The following is an 18,580-nucleotide window of genomic DNA, read 5'->3' on the forward strand; positions in this document are numbered from 1 at the left end:
GTTGTATCACTGAGGAGTTTCTGGTGGAGGTTCCATGCCTTATTTCCCGACAAGCCAAAACCCCCGGGTAGGTTCTTTAGGGAGATTTTTGGGCCGACGGAGGACGAGGAGGACTTCGAAGGGTTCACACCATCTGAGGGTGACGAGTGGGCACCGGGGGGGGGGGGGGTCGACGGGAACTGCACTGCAGAAGACCACCCCGAGGATCACCTCGAAACAACGGGGTTGGGGGAGGGCTGGAAGGATGGTTTTGTGGACACAGAAGATGATGACGACATCTTTCTAGGATTCTCTCCCTCGCCTCGCGATATCAGTGAGGAAGAGGTAGCCGTCTGTCCTGAGGATGGGAAGGGGGGTTTTGAGGAGTGGATGGATGTCAGGGATCTGTTGGCTGAGAAGGGGGGAGAGATCGGAATGTACAGGGAGCCGCCTCCTTTAATGAGCAGCTGCACTTCGTCAGAGAGAAGAGAAGAGGAGGAGGGGCTGTCAGGAAACACGGAAACAGAGAGAAAGGAACAGCCTCCAACGCTTCGGTCTTTATGTAGAGAGAGAAGGAAAAGGGGGGGGGGGGCTCAGGAAGTTTCTATGCTGGAAAGGGAAGAGGCAGGAGCCACTTCCGACAACTGATAGTGACTGAGGAAGACATGCTTTTAAGAGCTCTGGATTGTACATAGTTTTTGGACTTAATAAATCTTGTAAAGCTGGCTGGAGTCCCGGGTTGTTATCTCGGCTAGCACTCACATATCATCCTGACACTGAGCTTGATTCCTTAGAGAGGAACAAAACATGGGAGCTAGTTCCAACAGTTCCAGGGATGAAACTGCTTGACAGCAAATGGGTATTCAAAGCAAAGACAGATCAAAATGGCAAGGTAGTCAGACACAAAACCAGATTGGTAGCCAGAGGTTTTTCACAGGTACCAGGAGAAGACTATCACGAGACCTACTCACCCACCATGAGATATGAGAGCATTAGGCTTATGTTCAAACTTGCTGCAGAAGAGAATCTACACGTTTCTCGTCACAATGTGAATACAGCATTTTTGTACGGAACCTTAGGTGAATCACTTTATATGCTTCCAACTGATGGCGTACAGGTAAAACAGGGTTTTGTTTGCTCTCTGAAGAAGTCCCTATATGGTCTCAAACAAAGTGCACAATGCTGGCACAATAAACTCACTGAAGTGTTGTTTTCTCTAGGTTTTCAGCAAGGTAAAGCTGATCCATGTGTATTTGTCAAAGAGGAAGGGCAAAAGAAGCTGTATTGCTTATTTTATGTTGATGATATTTTTTTCTTTTGGAAGGATGTCAAAATGTACAATACCGCCCTAGCTCAACTGAAAGAGCACTTTGACATGTAAGATCTTGGTGAGGTAACCAACTACCTATCTCTGGAAAGAGAGAGAGAGACCAAGATGGTAATATTCTAGTACACCAATCACAGAAAATTGCTGATGTGTTAAGCAAACTAAACCTGATGGATGCTAACCCTGTAGACACACCAATTACAACAGGTTATCAGGTAGATGACACTGAAGAAGCATTTTATGACACTACACTGTACAGAAGTGTACTAGGCAAACTAAACTTCATTGCCAGATGTCCAAGACCTGACATTGCAGTTAGCACAAACTTGCTAAGCAGACAAGTCAACAATCCTACTGTTAAGGATTGGAAAGCTCTGAAACACATAGCACGCTATTTGAAAAGCACTATGCACTACAGACTGAGATTTAACAATCAGAAGTCTGGTGGTCTTGAGATATTTACTGATGCGAGTTTTGGAAGTGACACTACAGACAGGAAAAGCATGTCTGGAGTTTGCTACATGTACAACCAGGGTCTTTTTGATTGGTCGTGCAAGAATCAAACAACAGTAAGCTTGAGTTCTTGTGAAGCCGAACTGAATGTTTGGCTTTGCTGACTTCTGAAGGTTGTAAGCAAAGCACAAAGCACTTGCAAGTGAAGCTGCAACATGCTAGAGAATGTGTTCAGAAAGGATTCGTAACGGTGTCCTACATGCCAGGTAATGAAATTCCTGCTGATTTATTATCAAAGGTTGTTCCGAAGGATCAACACTGTACCTATGTACAGAAATTGGGTTTGTACTGAGATTGTACTGACACACTGCCCGGTGGTGTTCACAGAAAGGGGGAGGATGTTAGTTTCTGTTTGTGCCACTGTGCAGTGCTTTGGAGTCACAAGACTCTGTTTACATTCCACACATTCCATACTGTTGGAAGTCTCACGGGAGACAGGAGACGGATGTGACAAACTGGTTTAATGTTCCTTTGTTGTTCAGTTGCTCTCTGCTTTCACAGAGAGAGGATGTATTTTTCTGTCTGCGTAGCTAGATAATAAAACTCCTAGGAATGTAGCCCAAACCTCTCGTCTCTTCCCTGTGCTGGAAACTCTGCTGAATGGGGGATGTGCCTGGAGCCTTATCAGAGGCTCAGGTCTTCAATCACGTCGGAGGCAATTCCGAAGGACTCGGCCGGAGGAAGATGAAGTTTATCAGCTCGGTCGAACGGAGATCCCGACAATATAGGGCACTCCTTATCACATGGTTTGTAAAACCTCTGTGCACTTTCACTTTACCATACCAGAGGTAGGAGTGCCACCCATATCTGTTATTGTATCCCTCCAAATCTAACAGGTCTGAGTTTTCCAGGGTTATCCAATCCTTTATCCAACATAAGCAGGCTGCTTCGTAATAAAGTTTTAAATCAGGTACCAAGAAACCCCCCTCTTTCCTTTCTGTCCATCAGTATTTTAAATTTAATCCTTGGTTTTCTCCCTTGCCATATGAAGTGCAAGAGAACCTTCTGCCATTCTCTAAGTTGTCCTAAGCCTCTGATTATCGGAATCGTTTGAAATAAAAATAGCATCCTTGGTAATATGTTCATTTTGATTGCTGACATTCTTCCACTTATTGACAACTTTAATCTATCCCATATTTCCAAGTCTCTTTTAATCTCTTTCCACACTGGTTGGTAATTGCCATTAAACAAATTTATATTCTTTGCTGTCATCTAATTTCCCAAGTATTTTACTTTCTTAACCACCTTAATTTCATTTTCTTGTTCCAGCCTTTCAATCTCATTATTTTCCATATTCTTGACCACCATTTTCGTCTTTGTCTTGTTCAGTTTAAATCCTGCCAGTTGTCCAAATTTGTCCATTTCTTCCAATGCTATTTTGACACTTTTCTGGGGTTCTTCTAAGGTTTATACTAAGTCATCTGCATAGGCCTTAAGTTTAAATTCTTTAACACCTATTTTAACTCCTTTTACCTCTGATGTTTCTCTCAAACTATTTACTAATACCTCTAATACCATTATAAACAATAGTGGAGACAGTGGGCACCCCTGTCTGGTACCCTTTGTGATGTCGAATGATTTTGTCAAACCGTTATTCACTATTAGTTTCACTCTCTGTTCTGAATAAATTGCCTCAATTCCTCTCAGGAAAGAGCCACAAAACCCCCATCATCCCCATACTTTTCTCCATAAATAACCAAGATATATTACACTGGGCAACAAGTTTTTACTTTTTGAATGTTGTCTAGATTTCTACAATTGATTTAGGTTATTTTTGCACTGCTGAATCAGGAAATGGCATCCGTTTCTCTCCATCAGGTCAGGTTTTTGTGCTATGTTGATTTGAAAAAAATCAGATCTTGTGACAAAACCGATTACATTTTTGTGGCATTATCAGCTGATTTTTGTCAACACATATCATCCTAAATATGTTTTTAAGAGAAAAAAATGTTTTTCCAACAACATATATTGATTACCTGATAGAAACATCGATTTCTGTAAACTGAATGGTGGGCATTGATAAAGGTAAGTACACGTAAATTGCATGTTGCTTCACAATTTTTCAAACTTCAGGGCTTGAACTTCCGTTTCTTGGAACTCCTGGAATGCTCAGCGGCAGGGAGGTCTCTCTTCAGAGTCCAACAGTGGTCAGCCATCATGACTGCGTCCCAGCGACCCTGAGACATGGTCTCCATCTCTTTCATGTCCTGATGGAATCTCTCCCCCTGCTCGTCACTCATTGAACCCAGGTTCTCAGGAAACCGGTCCATATGTGAAAATAGGTAGTGCATCTTGACGCTCATGTTGCAGCCCAGGTTTCTGAAAGCAGTCAGCATGTTGTTGACAAGTTCTGCGTAGTTTCTGGCCTTATTGTTGCCAATAAAGTTCTTCACTACCAGAACAAATGACTTCCACGCTTCCAGTTCCACTTCGTTCATTGAGTTTCCGAACTCTGGATCTCTGATGAGCTGACGGATCTGAGGACCGTCAAAGATGCCAGCTTTCAACTTCTCCATGGTCAATCCTGGAAAAGCCTGGCACAAGTAAGTGAAGCAGTAACCATCCTTGTCCAGAGCCTTGGTGAACTGCTTGATTAAGCCGAGCTTGATGTGCAGCGGTGGGAAGAGTATTCTGTCTCTGTCCACCAGAGGGTCATTGATGACGTTCCTTTTTCTGCAAGGCACCAATTCCTCCCGCACAGGCCAGTCCTTTTTCGTGTAATGCTGAGCACGGTCCCTACTATCCCACATGCACAGAAAACATGGGTACTTGGTGAAGCCAGACTATTGTCCCAACAAAAAGTTCACCATCTTCAGGTCAACACAAATAAACCACTTATGCTGATCATAACCAATTTTCTCCAGCACATACTTCACCGCTTCATAGTTCTCCTTCAGTGTACTTGAGTGAACCAGGGGTATAGAGGCAAACTGGTTGCCGTTGTGTAGCAGAACACATTTCAGTGATCGCTTGCTGCTGTCAATGAACAGTCTCCAATCTTTGGGTTCGTACTGTGGCACTCCAAGCTTGAGCAGAAGGTGCGCAATATCTGCACAGTACACCAAGTCCTTCTCTTCCAAGAAAAAATGGAGGTACTCTTGATGCCTGTTGCGAAGAAGCTGATGCGAGCACTGTCAGAGAGGAGGTTTTTTCCTTCAATCTAGATGCCAACAGTTCGGCAGAGTCCTTTGACAAGCTGAGGCCGCGAACTAGATCATTCAACTCCTTTTGGGAAAATGGATGTGGAGCATCATCTTCAAGAACCACTTCTTCTTCTTCATGTCCTTCAATACTGGAGGCATCTTCGTCACTAATGTAATGTCAGGAAGTTCTCCGAAGATAGGCACTGGAATTTCATCACAATGAGCTACAGGACGACGTGCTGATTGAAGATCAGGATACTTGAGGCTGCTCCAGTTCTTTCTGTTGATCCCAGTCACATCAACAGCGCAGAAGTAGCAGTCAGTGACATGGTTTGTCGGCTCCCTCCAAACCATGGGAATTCCAAACAAAAATAGTTACAAATTAGTCATAAGTTGGCGCATGCACAGGTGGAGTTTCCTATACACTTCGTGGGGCGGCTGCCCCATTAACTTAGTTTTGATCCCCCAACTTTATGCTTTGCCGCACCAATTTATAGAAGATTTCGAGGTTTTATGACTTCAAACTGATCCCTTTTGGACATAATCACCCAGAACTATCGGACCTGAATACTTCCTGTCATTAAAATAATCATTTCCAATCAAAACAATTATTCAACATGGCATTTTTTTTTATGTCTTCCTTGTCTTTCCTGTAAAGTTCCTTATAAAATCCTTGAAAGGCTCTTCTTATTTCTTTTGGGTCTTCCGTCAATTGTTCTCCTATCTTGATTTTATTAATTGTATTTTGACTTTGACGTTTTCTTAGTTGCCATGCCAGTAGCTTCCCGGTTTTCTTAGCTGATTCAAAATACTTCTGTCTCATTAATTTTAATTTCCATTCCACTTCTTGGTTCACCAACATGGAAAACTGAGTTTGTAACATTTTAATAGTCTGTTTAATTTGTTCATCTTTTGGTTTTATTACTATTTTTTTCTCATTTTCTCAGGATTTCCTCTTTTTTCTTTTCTTTTCTTTCTTGAAGCTGTTTTGCTGTATCAGGAAACCTCTCATAACTGCTTTACTCACGTCCCACACTATATCCAAACCAGCCTCTTTGTGTAAATTCCAATCAAAATATTCCTTTATTGCCTCTTTTGCTTTCTCTACTATTTTTGGGTTCTCAAACAATGTATCATTCATCCTCCATCTGAAAGAAGATTGCTCTTTACCTCTCAATTCCAAATATATTGAATTGTGATCAGATTGGGTTTGTGGAATAATCTCATTTTTACTTACTCTTGGGGCCAATTCTTTGGATACCCATACATAGGCTATTCTGCTCGAGCTTTGATGGGGTTCCGAGAAAAAAGTGAACTGTTTTGTAATTGGGTGTTTCAACCTCCAAATGTCTATGAAGCCAAAATTTTCAACAAAATCAAAGAATGTCTTATGAAGTTTACCCTCTTTTATACCTTTTTTCTTTGACATTCTATCTATTTCCAGCATTACCACGCCAATGCAATCCCCCATCAAAATTATCTTCTGATCCATAAAGTCCATCAATCTTTCCTCTAATCTCTTAAAGAATTCCGTTTTGTTTCCATTAGGTGTGTATATTCCCACTACAATTAACCTCTCGCCCTGCAGCGTTATTTGTACCACAATCACTCTCCCCTCCTCATCTTTAGAAATCAGTTTAGGATCTAATCTCTCCTTTATATATAAAACCACCCCTCTTTTTTTATTAACATCTGAAGTTATGAGCTTTCTACCCAGCCTTTTATTAATCAAAATGTGTCTATGTTTTTTAGCAACATGGGTTTCTTGTAAACAGATTACATCAAGATTCCTTTTTTTCAAAACATTTTCAACTTTATTTCATTTAGATTTCTTGTTAAGCCCATTAATATTCCAGGTTATCAATTTCAACGTCATTTCCTTAATCTACTTTTGAGACAAAGAGATGAATTAAATTTGGGTGGTTTTGTTAGTGTTGTCTTCCTCCTCTTCTTCTTCTACCTCTTCTTCTCCCTCTCCCTCTCCTTCTCCTTTGTTTCTGTCTTTCCTCTTCTTTTTGTTCTCTTCTTCGACATAAAGGTCTGCTCCGGTGGATCTGGGACCAACAAGGCTTCCTTCCATCTTGCCTAATTCTTTCTCATATCTTCTAGAGAATTTCTTTATCTCTTGGAGATCTGTTAGTCTAAATCTTTTGTCTTTGTAATAAAAAGATTCCTTCAGGAAACTCCCACCTATGTTGGATTCCATTTTTCTTCAGTAGAGTCACCAGTTGTTTGTATCCGTCTCTTTTTCGTAAAAATCTGGTAGGAATCTCTTTAAAAATGATGATTGGTCTTCCATCAATTAATAATTTGTTATTATAACTCACTCTCAGAATTGCATTACTCATCTCTAATGAATTAAAAATTAATCTCCAGGCAGTTTTTTGGCTTTGGCTTTTACCGATCTCACTTTAATTCTAAACACATTCTCAATTGTATATTCCATTTCTTCCTCCTTCATATCCATCCATCTTGCCAATTCTTTAATCATTTTTGCTTTTATATCTTCATTTGCTTCTTCTACTACCCCTCTAAATTTTAAATTTCTTTGCTTCTGCCTCATCTCCATCAGAGCCATGTTGTCCCAGATCTGTTCTTGTATTTTACTAACCTCTGTCATTTCCTCTTTAATTCTATCTGTCTCTTTCCTATTTTCCTTAACTTCCTTCTGAGTTCGTTTCGCTAGCTCTTCCGTTGTTTTTGATCTAACCGTTAAATCTTTAATTTTATTTGACAACTCCCCCACCACCCCCTCTATTTTCTTATCCAGAGTTTCTTGTACTTCTGCCAATTTTTTCTCCATATGTTGTTCATTTTGTTCAAATTCTTCCTTTATTTTTAACCATAAAATGTCTAAGTCCTTAATTTCTTCCTGTTTCGACTGTCTTCTATCCCCTGGAGTTCCTCCACCCCCCCCCCCATTTCCCCCTGGTATTTTAAAGCATATAACTCAATATTATACTTTCACCACTAGAGGGAGCCGGAAAGCGAGTTAATGACAAATTGTAATTTGGGCAATAACCCTTAGGGGTCCTCAGATGTTTTCCCTTCTCTTCACTATAGCTTTCAATTTCTTTGTCTTAGCCACACACTTTAAAGATCACCCATTTAAATGCACATCAAGTACTGTCTCAAAAGAAAAGGAAAGGAAAAAAGAAATAATACAAGTCAGAAATATATAGACCTTGTCCCAACTACTGTCTCAATTTAAAGGTCCTTTTCTGGTCTTCCGCCACTTGTCGGCTCAATCCAACTTATAGATCCAGGTGGAGTTGTAATCCAATCAGGGAGCCAGGGAGGTGATTTTTCTAGCCACTCGCAGGCTTAATCCTCAAAGGATATTTGGGTATAAAGCGTTTTTCCAAATTAAATTCCTCCCTTCTCATTCCAGTGGGGGTATGAGAATGATCACAGTTTCAATTCAAACCTCTTCTATGTCCATTTAATCAGAGATGAGAGGCTTAGGGATCTCTGCAACACACTTTAAAACTTTTACTGCTCTGTCCCACTTTCACTTGTCAGTCCCTTCCAATGTTGCCAGCATTCCCCTCTGTTTTATATAAAGTTTTATACAAAGTATCTGAGTCTCTGGGCTGGAGCTCAGCACGTTACTGTTTCTCCCACCGAGCCACAAAGTCTTCGCAAGAAAAGAAGAGAAACAAAGTCCCTTTTTAACTCTTTTCCCTCTTTCAACGTTATAAAATGGCGTTTGCCTCAGTGCAGTGCCTCTGAGGACTTTCAGTTTTACACTTACTCAACAGGAACTTTCATTTCCACCTTTGTTCTTATGTCTTTGTTCTCTGTACCATCTTTACACTGCAGCCAGGACGGACTCCCTTTTTGCATCCCTTGGCTGGTCAAATTCTTTGAATTCCTCCCGATTGTCAGTGTTTAAAAATATCCCATTCTTCGGAATTCAATTTTATCGTGGAAGCTTGGCACTTTCATCAGAAGCCTGAGACTGCACAGCGTGCGGTCCGAGGTGCTTCCCCTTCGCGCCCGCAGCTCTATCCCGTCCTCGGATTATTATTTAAACCCAAGAAGCAGGAGAGCACGTCTGGGCGCCACTGGGTGCTCCGTCCCTCAAGGTATTCCCCTTGAGGTTCCAAGGTCCGCAGGGTACTTGCGGACCTCTAAAAAGCCCCCGCGCTGCTCAGAATTCCCCGAGAGGCTATTCCGCACTTCTTCCTGATGTCCCTGCCAAACCGGAAGCCGGCACTGCTCATACTTTTGAAAACCAATATTTAAAAAAAATAAAAATACATTTAAAAAAAACAAAAATACATTTTTAAAAAACCACCAGTGTGCTGCAGCAGCAAAAAAGGTTACACTATTTTAGGTTGCATCAACAGAAGTATAGTGTCCAGATCAAGGGAAGTAATAGTACCACTCTATTCTGCCTTGCTCAGACCCCACCTAGAATACTGTGTCCAATTCTGGGCTCCACAATTTAAAAAGGATGTTGACAAGCTGGAACGTGTGAAGAGGAGGGCAACCAAGATGATCAAGGGTCTGGAAACTAAGCCTTACAAGGAGCGCATGAAGGAGTTGGGTATGTTTAGCCTGGAAAAGTGGAGACTGAAAAGAAATAGCCATCTTCAAATATCTGCTCTGGAGAGTAGGACTCGGACCAATGGCTTCAAGTGACAAGAAAGGAGATTTCAACTAAACATTCGGAAAAAAATTCTGACAGTAAGAGCTATTCAACAGTGGAACAGACTCCCATGAGAGGTGGTGGACTCTCCTTCCTTGGAGGTTTATAAAGAGAGTTTGGATGGCCATTTGTCATGAATGCTTTCGCCGAGATTCCTGCATTGCAGGGCATTGGAGTAGATGACCCTTGGGTACATTCCAGCTCTAAGATTCTATTATTCTTGCTAGTAGTTCTCACATGCTCATGTTTAACCAGTGCTTAAAAAGGTAAAGGTACCCCTGCCCGTACAGTCCAGTCGTGTCCGACTCTGGGGTTGCGCGCCCATCTCGCTTAAGAGGCTGGGGGCCAGCGCTGTGCTTAAGCAGTAGCAAATTGAGGTGCTGCATGATATACAACTCCAGATATTGCATGTCTGAAGAAACGATTCCTTTAAGAGTCCAGTGGTGGGGAACCTGTGGCCCTCCATATGTAGCCGAACTATGAGTCCCATCAGCATGGCCAATGGTCAATGGGAGATGTAGCCCAGAAACATACAGAGGGCAAGAGGTCCCCCACTCTTTAACTCAATCAACTTAAACTGGGTGATTTTTGGAAGCTCTACGATTACAAGACACTTACTTGGAACCTGCTGCCCAGGCTGTTGCCACGTCTGATAAGTGCCACCCCAACCCTGCGTCATGAAGGTCTGAGGACCGCTGTGGAGGACAAGATCATTAGTGATTGAAGGGAAAAGGAGCTGGTCCATCCACAATGATGTGTCCATATTAAAATCTAAATGAATTTCCAAGGCTGCATGTGGCCACAGCCCCTGCCTGCCCCTCCCCCCTCCCAATCCAGGCAGCTCAAAATTACAGAATTTATTTAAGTTTCTCAGGGAAAAGCATAGACGACTTGTTCTTCTGTAAAAGCATCATGAACCCAGGATGCTGCTTAATGCTACCATCACAACTACAGCTATATTTGGTGGGCCGGGGAGTGGGGAGGATCTAACGGTGATGGGAATGCAAGCAAGATGGCTACGTACTTTTGGTGAGGTGCAGCAGGTGCTTGGTTGAAGGGGCTCTGGCTGAAACCCCCAGGGCCACCCAGACCAGTACACTGGAGAAGGAACGAACAGGTAATTAATTGACCTTTCTGTCACTCAGGCTACAAGGTAATTGAGAGTGCATCTAAGAGTTAAGGAGCTGTGGAAGGCTTTTCAATATGAATAATTTTATTTCATTTAACAGATTTATAAGCAGATTCATGGCCAGAGGCTATTCAAAGCAGAGTACAAGATAAAATAGGATAAACACAACAAAACCTGCTTTCTAAAAAAAGCAATAAAATCATTCCTACAAACCTCTAAAAGCAATCAATTCCTGTATTACAAATCCTAAAGAAACAATAAAACTGTAGTTGCAAATAATTAATATTCCATAAGTGATCAGGTCACCCAAAGGGGAAAGTCTTCTTAAATAAAAAATGCCTTCAAATAGGCATCTGAACACTGTGACATTAGGTGCCTGTCTAATTTTGCTGGTAAATGACCCCAAAATTCTTATGCAAGGTACCGTATTTTTCGCTCGATAACACGCACCTGACCATAACACGCACATAGTTTTTAGAGGCGGAAAACAAGAAAAAAAAATTCTGAATGAAACAGTGGATGTAGCATTTTTGTGCTTCATGCTGTGGCCACAGACATGTGATTTGACGGTGAGTTTGGGGTAGCCCAATGCAAAAATCCTGAGAATCCATGTGGATCTGTGCTTTGTAACTACGTTTTTGCACCATTGCAGCCCCAGGCAACAGTGGGTGCGTGATTTTTTTGGTGCAGGCTGTAGCCATGGATATGCTATGTGATCTGATGTTGAATTTGGGGTGACCCTATGCAAAGATCCTGAGGATCCATGTGGATCCATGCTTTGTAACCACGTTTTTGTACCATTGCAGCCCCAGGCAACAGTGGGTGCGTGATTTTTTTGGTGCAGGCTGTAGCCATGGATATGCTATGTGATCTGATGTTGAATTTGGGGTGACCCTATGCAAAGATCCTGAGGATCCATGTGGATCCATGCTTTGTAACCACGTTTTTGTACCACTGCAGCCCCAGGCAACAGTGGGTGCGTGATTTTTTTGGTGCAGGCTGTAGCCATGGATATGGTATGTAATCTGATGGTGAATTTGGGGTGACCCAATGCAATGTGGATCCGTGCTTTGTAACCACGTTTTAAGTGGGGAGGGAAGGAAAAACATAGAAGGGACAAGGAGCACCGAGAGGGGTGTGCGGAGAAGCAGCTGGCTAAGAATGCAGGAGAGGGGTTTTACCGGAGGGAGGAAAGGAAGGCAAAAGTTCCCCCACCCACCCAAGCCAGCCAGCTCTCTCTCTCTCTCTCTCTCTCTCTCTCTCTCTCCCACCTGCATGTTGCCTGCGAGTCCCTAGACACAGCAGCAGCACCGGAGCACGGAGAGGAATTACGGTAGAAGGAAGGACGCTCTGCTTTCCCCTCTGCTTGCCTGGAGGGGAGGGGTTTTCTCTGCTCTTTGTTCCGTTTGAGCAAACACAGTAATGAAACAGAAGAGGGTGGGCAGTAAGACCCTGAGGCAGAATGCAGGAAAGCAACAGCTTTCTCTCTCGGGAGGCTCGAACGCACGTGTGGCTGCCTGCAATCAGTTTACCACACTGAGAATGAAGATAAACTGGTAAAATAAGGGGGCTGGGTTAAAGCTAAACGGAAAACCTCAAAGATCCCTCAAGAACAAGGCAGGGGTTCAGGGCTCCCAAAGCCGAGCTGCAGCCTTAGAAGGGAAAAATGGGGCTTTCGGGGGTGGTTTTTACTGCCCCGCTGCTTCCAATTTTTTAAAAGGCAAATTGCAGGAGAAGATGCAGCAGTCAGTCACTCTCTCACTCCCTCCAAGCACCCACGCTAGCGAACAAACACACAGGCAACCACACACTCACAAAGCACACACACTAGCAAACACACAGTCGCACTGCACACACAATCAAGCGATCAGAGTGGCCAAACCTCCTAGCAAGCACTTCCCTGGCTTCTGCTGACCGCAACGAAGACGACCCTCGAAGAAAATGTGTGATGCACTCGGGCCAGTCGGCTCCAGGGACCACACATTCGCTCAATAACACGCATAGACATTTCCCCTTACTTTTTAGGAGAAAAAATCTGCGTGTTATAGAGGGAAAAATACGGTACATAGTGAGTGTTGAATGGGGCTCTGGGCCACAGAACAATTTTCCTGTCTGTACAGTGGGAACAACAGTGCTCCACGTCACATAAAGCGACTGTGCACCTAGCAAAAATGTTGCTGGCATCCATCTGTCTCGAGAAGTCAAAGCACTGCGTTAGCAGCATCAAATCGACCTCTTCTGGGGTGCAAGCCTGGGCAGTGTGTATGGAGGTCCTGGGCCACCCAGACAACAAAACCCACCTCTCTGCCTTGAGATGTGGTCCAAATGAAAGCAGAGCAATATATTTGGCACCAGCTTGGCTGCAGGAGTTGCCCGAAGTAGGCATACAAGGCGCCATCCAACCATTTTAGGGACTCCAGTCTGGATTTTTGTAGGTTTACTCCTTAGCATTTTCTTCTCTCAAAAGGTGTAATGATGACACAAGAAAATTATGTAAATGTTTTGCTATCATTGGTCTTTGATGTATAGTATGATTGTGTGTTGTGCAAGGGTTACATTCTGGGAATGGCGTATCTGTCCCTGCGTGGCCATCTTTACCTTCTAAGCAAGGCAGAGTTTAAAAGCTCTTTCTGTGCTAAGCTTGTGTGCTATTAATTTGCAGGATTTAAACCAGTTAGTTTTCAACCACACAAGGTTGAAATCACACAAGTTAATTGTGTGTAAGATGTGATCATACTGTATTGTAATCTGCAAAACATTATTTTATTTTTTAAAAAGGAGGAAGCAAACAGAAGGGAAGGAGCAGCAACTCACACCAACTTTCTCATCTATGAGGTGTCTTGCAAGGTCAATCTGCTGGGAGACACCCCGAATGGTGAACATCCGTATGCTGGGGTCTGTGCTGGGAGGTGGGTTTCTCTGGAGCTCTACATGGGCCCCAGACTGTTGGTTTATGTTCTTGATATTCTCTCCACCTGCAAGGAAGCAAGAGGGGAGGAAGAAAAGGGAGGTAGAACCTGCTCAGTCTTCCATTTTATATTTTCAGCAGTTATCAAAGATGCGTGGAAGTAGGAAGATCCAATCACATGGATTAGATCATGCCCTTCAGATGTTTTGGACTGCAATTCTCATCATGCTCTGGTCAGCATAAAAATGCAAGCAATAAGCCAATCAAAATATCTAAAAACAATTCCAATACAGATGCACACTGGGATGAGGGAGCTCTTCCATAGGTGTTGGAAATACAACAGAGATTGTGCCCATCTAACATTCAAAGGGGGAGGGAATTTCAAAGGCTAGTGTCAGGAGTCCAGGTTCCAGCTTGATAATACAGTAACGTACGTAATTAAAAAGGAGGATTTATTGCAAAAACAAACAGATAGCTCTGGATGGCTCTAACGAAGCCGCCGACATTATCACTCAAGATGACCCTTCTGAAGACTTCTTCCGGTTCCTACAGAAGATATTGAACTTTTGCACCTTTAATCTCTTGCTTTCCTTCCCGTCTAGCAGCCCTCCCATTCACCAACTCTTCAGACTTATTGGATCAGCTCCAGCCTCTTCCTTTTCTGATAGACTATCTCTGTGCCTGTTCACGCCTGTTTGAGCTTCCTGAGAGCTTTGGCTGTGTTCCAGCCCGCTCTCAGTCGTTCCCTTGGCAACCGGCATTCCAATGTCCAGGGGAGTCGGCACTGGCCGCTGTTCCACCTGCATCAAATCTAAGCCTCTCTGTTCTGCAGCCGGCTGAAAAGTTCCACTAGGAGCTGGCTCATTCCTGACAGGTAGGGACCACAACACTAAATGCCTGATTCCTATATTCAGGGCCACCTTTTTTTAATTTGAAAAAAATAATAAATTCATTAGTAAGAACTCCCTTGTTTTTCTGTGCCTCTTGCTGCCACTGGGGGGGGGGATAGAATTCCCCAAAGCCTGACACCTTCCTGGTGTCTCTATTTTCCAGGGAGAGTTCCGGAATTACAGAAGCCATACTGATTTCTGATTTGATCCCAAAATGTCCTGCTTGGTCTTTTTCCTTCCCACCATGTCTTGGATAACAATTAAAAGTGGTGTTTGTGTGTATAGGTGCAAAAATGGAGTCCTGTTTATACTGAAAATACAATACCTGCACCAAAGGAAGGAAATGGTGAAGCTGCCATATGAAGCCCTTGCTATTGTTCTGAAGGAAAATGCCACCAATCCACTTTAAATTCTTTAATTGCAATACTTCAGCAGCTATACATTTTTTAGGAAACACATTGAGTGTTGATTCATTTATTTTAAATGAAGCCTTACACTACAAGCCTTTTCTTCTTCGGCAATCACTCGTAGCCTACTACTACTACTACTACTACTACTAATACCCCGCCCATCTGGCTGGATTTTCCCAGCCACTCTGGGTGGCTTACAGCAGGCAGGTCCAGCTACAAGTAGCCTGAGATCTACCATCCAATATAAAAAACTGGCAGTGATCTACCACACTCTCCCATTGTCATTCTTCAACTTAAACATATTATATTTGGCTGAGCTTATGAGAAAAATAATAACAAATGATAGTCGCTTCCATAAAACCTGAAAAGTTCATCCTAAATTAATATATTTTAAAAAATATATACTTTGTATACTTGTAATAACATAAGAAAATAACATTGAGGACAGGGTCCTATATAATCAGAACATGATGCACAGATTGTTGTTCACAAAAAGCTCATGCCATAATAAATGTGTTAAACCTTTAAAGTGCCCCAGGACTCTTGCTGTTTTTCAAATGAGTCAGGGGCACATGTCAACCACAGCGGTTTCCCCCATAGTTCGAAGCAGAAATTGGGTAAACTCAACTGCAGAGTTGACAGCCTTCAAACACCACCTTAAGAACTGGACGAAACCTGTAGAAGCCCTTTCCCCTGGATCCAACCCACCCCTTCCTTTTGAGTAAACCTAAACCAGCCCTTTCTCTCTTGGAGGAACCAGTGCACACACCTTCCCGCGTGGGTGGGATGGCAGCAGCTAGGAAGGGTCCCCCCCTCCCTTGAAGGTGAGAGAGCTCATCGGTTTACAGTAGGGAGGGAGGAGGAAATGCAGTCCTCTCCTTGAGGGCTGGATCCTGGAATGTCCAGCACCATCTCCCTCCCTCCCTCTCTCTCTCCCCCCAAAGCAGCCCTTTCTCTCATGGAGTGCACTGGGAGCCAATGTAGATCTTTTAGGACCAGTGCTATATGGTCCCGGTGGCTACTCCCAGTCACCACTCTAGCTGCTGCATTCTGGATTAATTGTAGTTTCCAAGTCACCTTCAAAGGTAGTCCCACATGGAGCGAATTGCAGTAGTCCTAGCGGGAGATAACCAGAGCATGCACCACTCTGGTGAGACAGATTGTGGGCAGGTAGGGTCTCAGCCGGCATACCAGGTGAAGCTGGTAGACAGCTGCCCTGGACACAGAATTGACCTGCACCTCCATGGACAGCTGTGAGTCCAAAATGACTCCCAGGCTGCGCACCTGGTCCTTCAGGGGCACAGTTACCCCAGGCAGTCCCCACACCCGCCTGCCCCCTGTCCCCCAAAAACAATACTTCTGTCTTGTCAGGATTCAACCTCAATCTGTTAGCCGCCATCCATCCTCCAACCACCTCCAGGCACTTACACAGGACCTTGACTGCCCTCACTGTTTCTGACTTGAAGGAGAGGCAGAACTGGGTATCATCCACATACTGGTGGACACCCAGCCCAAACCCCGATGATCTCTCCCAGCAGCTTCATGTAGATGTTAAAAAGCATGGGGGAGAGGACGGAACCCTGAGGCACCCCACAAGTGAAAGCCTAGGGGGATGAACACTCATCCCCCAACACCACTTTCTGGACACGGCCCAGGATAAAGGAGCAGAACCACTGCATAGCAGTGCCCCCAGCTGCTCTAGACGGTCCAGAAGGATGTCATGGTTGATGGTATCAACGGCTGCTGAGAGATCCATGAGAGATCCACTATGGCACTTCTTTTGTTTCACTTTTACTTAATGTCAGATCACCCACGTCCATAGAGGTGAACACCAGGTCTAAGGAATGTCCGCAACTATGAGTTGGGCCAAACTTATTCAGGGACAGCCACATGGAGGCCATGCTTCCCACAAAATCCTGAGCAGCCCCTTGTAAGGTCATGTCAGCATGGATTTGTATTTTTGCTTGCATTTCTGAGGGGACGTTCAGGCGTAATAGTTCTGATTTTGTTTTATTGATAAATAGTCCAGCTATTTCCCCAAATGATTCAATTTCCCTGGTGGCCTCTGACAAGGATGTCTCTGAGTCCAAAATCATCAGGGCAATATCATCCACAAAGAGGTTCAATAATATTCTACGTCCATTTCTTAATATTCCTTTTATTTTCTGATTAGTTCTGATAACACTAGCCAGTGCTTCCATTGACACTGCAAATAATAAGAGCATCCTTGTTTGGTGCCTCTTTGCATGCTCAAGTATTCTGAGTCTTGTCCATTTACCTGTATTCCTGCTCTGCTACTGCTGTGCAGATTTTTAAAAATTAGTATAAGGTCATTTCCAAAGTTCACTTTAGATAGCAGCTGGAATATTTTCAATGAAATTTGTCAAAAGCCTTGTGGGCATCTAGAGAGGCTATTGCACAGGGTATTCCTGAGGCTTTTTCATTGTACGCTGCATTCAGTATTTTCTGTATAGGATCTGCTATGTGTCTGTTACAAACCTCGCTTGAGCAATGTGGATTACGTTTGGTAGTATTTTGCCACTCTATCTTCTAATATGCTTGTTAATTCTTTTGCATCTTGTCCAATTAAGGAGATAAGCCTGTATGGTTTTAGATTTTCTGGCTCTTTACCTGGTTTCAGTATCACAACGATTATAGAATCTTTCCATGATTTAGGCACTGTCTTGCCAGGCAATACACTGTAAAACAATCTTTGCATATGGGGCAATATCTCAGTTGTTTTTTGTTTGTTTGTTTTTAATTTTCCAGGTAAACCACCCATGTCTGATGCTTTATGTGGTTCAAGTTTCTTGATTGCTTTAGTTATATCTTCCAGCATTACTGGTGCTGCTAAGGACTGCTTTTGTTCATCTGTAATTTTCTCTAACATACTAGTTTCTATGTATTGTTGGATTGAACCCAAGTTCAAGTTTTCCTTTGTATATAGTTTATTATAAAATGTTTTGAATTAATTTCTGAACAATTTAGAATGAAATATTTGTGAGCCATTGTTTTTAGAGACCTGATTCTATTTTTGAGATTTCACTGTTTTAACTAATATGCTAATAATTTAGAATTTTTAGCACCAAATTCATTAAATTTTTGATTTAGCTATTGCACAGAGACAGATATTTTCGCAATTGCTAGTGTCTGTAATTCAGCTCTTTTCTGTATTTAATTTGCTATGTGATTTTTTTTGTTCCCAATTTGTTTATGCAGTTCAAGTTTAATGATCTCTGTCATTAAAGTGTCTCTCATTTTGGTTCTTTCCTTTTTAATACAGATGCTTGTACTTACAAATTCACCTGTAAGAACAGCCTTTAGTGTATCCCATAGTAAGGCCTCTTCATATTGTGCGGGATCATTATGGATATAAAATTATTCTATTCTTGCCTTAATTTTATCAAATACATCCCTTTTGTGTAACAGGGCAGATTCTAATCTCCAAGTAAGCCTTTCTCTAACTTCTGGTAAGAGTTGCAATGTGGTTTCTAGCATAGTATGATCTGATATTATTATTGGTCCCATTGTAGCTTTTTAAATATTTGCTATTAATTATCACTTCCGCTTTTGAGATGGAGGTGTGAGCAGACACGCTGAGAAGCTCCGCAGCAAGAATGCAAGGAG

At 42.8% G+C, this 18,580-nt stretch overlaps 1 protein-coding gene across 9 annotated transcripts in view; it reads right to left on the reverse strand.

Moving 5' to 3' along the window:
• The window catches only part of LOC128406015 (far upstream element-binding protein 3-like), a 332,867-nt gene that overhangs the window by 73,347 nt on the left and 240,940 nt on the right, over positions 1–18,580 (reverse strand). For all 9 annotated transcript variants that reach the window (XM_053373066.1, XM_053373069.1, XM_053373070.1 and 6 more), the window contains 3 exons: positions 13,560–13,720; positions 10,641–10,714; positions 10,235–10,311 (listed from right to left, as the gene is read on the reverse strand). In XM_053373066.1, coding sequence (XP_053229041.1) covers positions 10,235–10,311; positions 10,641–10,714; positions 13,560–13,720 — 312 coding nt within the window. The remainder of the gene's footprint in view (positions 1–10,234; positions 10,312–10,640; positions 10,715–13,559; positions 13,721–18,580) is intronic.

The sequence above is a fragment of the Podarcis raffonei genome, chromosome W (assembly GCF_027172205.1).
Source record: "Podarcis raffonei isolate rPodRaf1 chromosome W, rPodRaf1.pri, whole genome shotgun sequence".
In the NCBI taxonomy this organism is placed as follows: domain Eukaryota; kingdom Metazoa; phylum Chordata; class Lepidosauria; order Squamata; family Lacertidae; genus Podarcis; species Podarcis raffonei.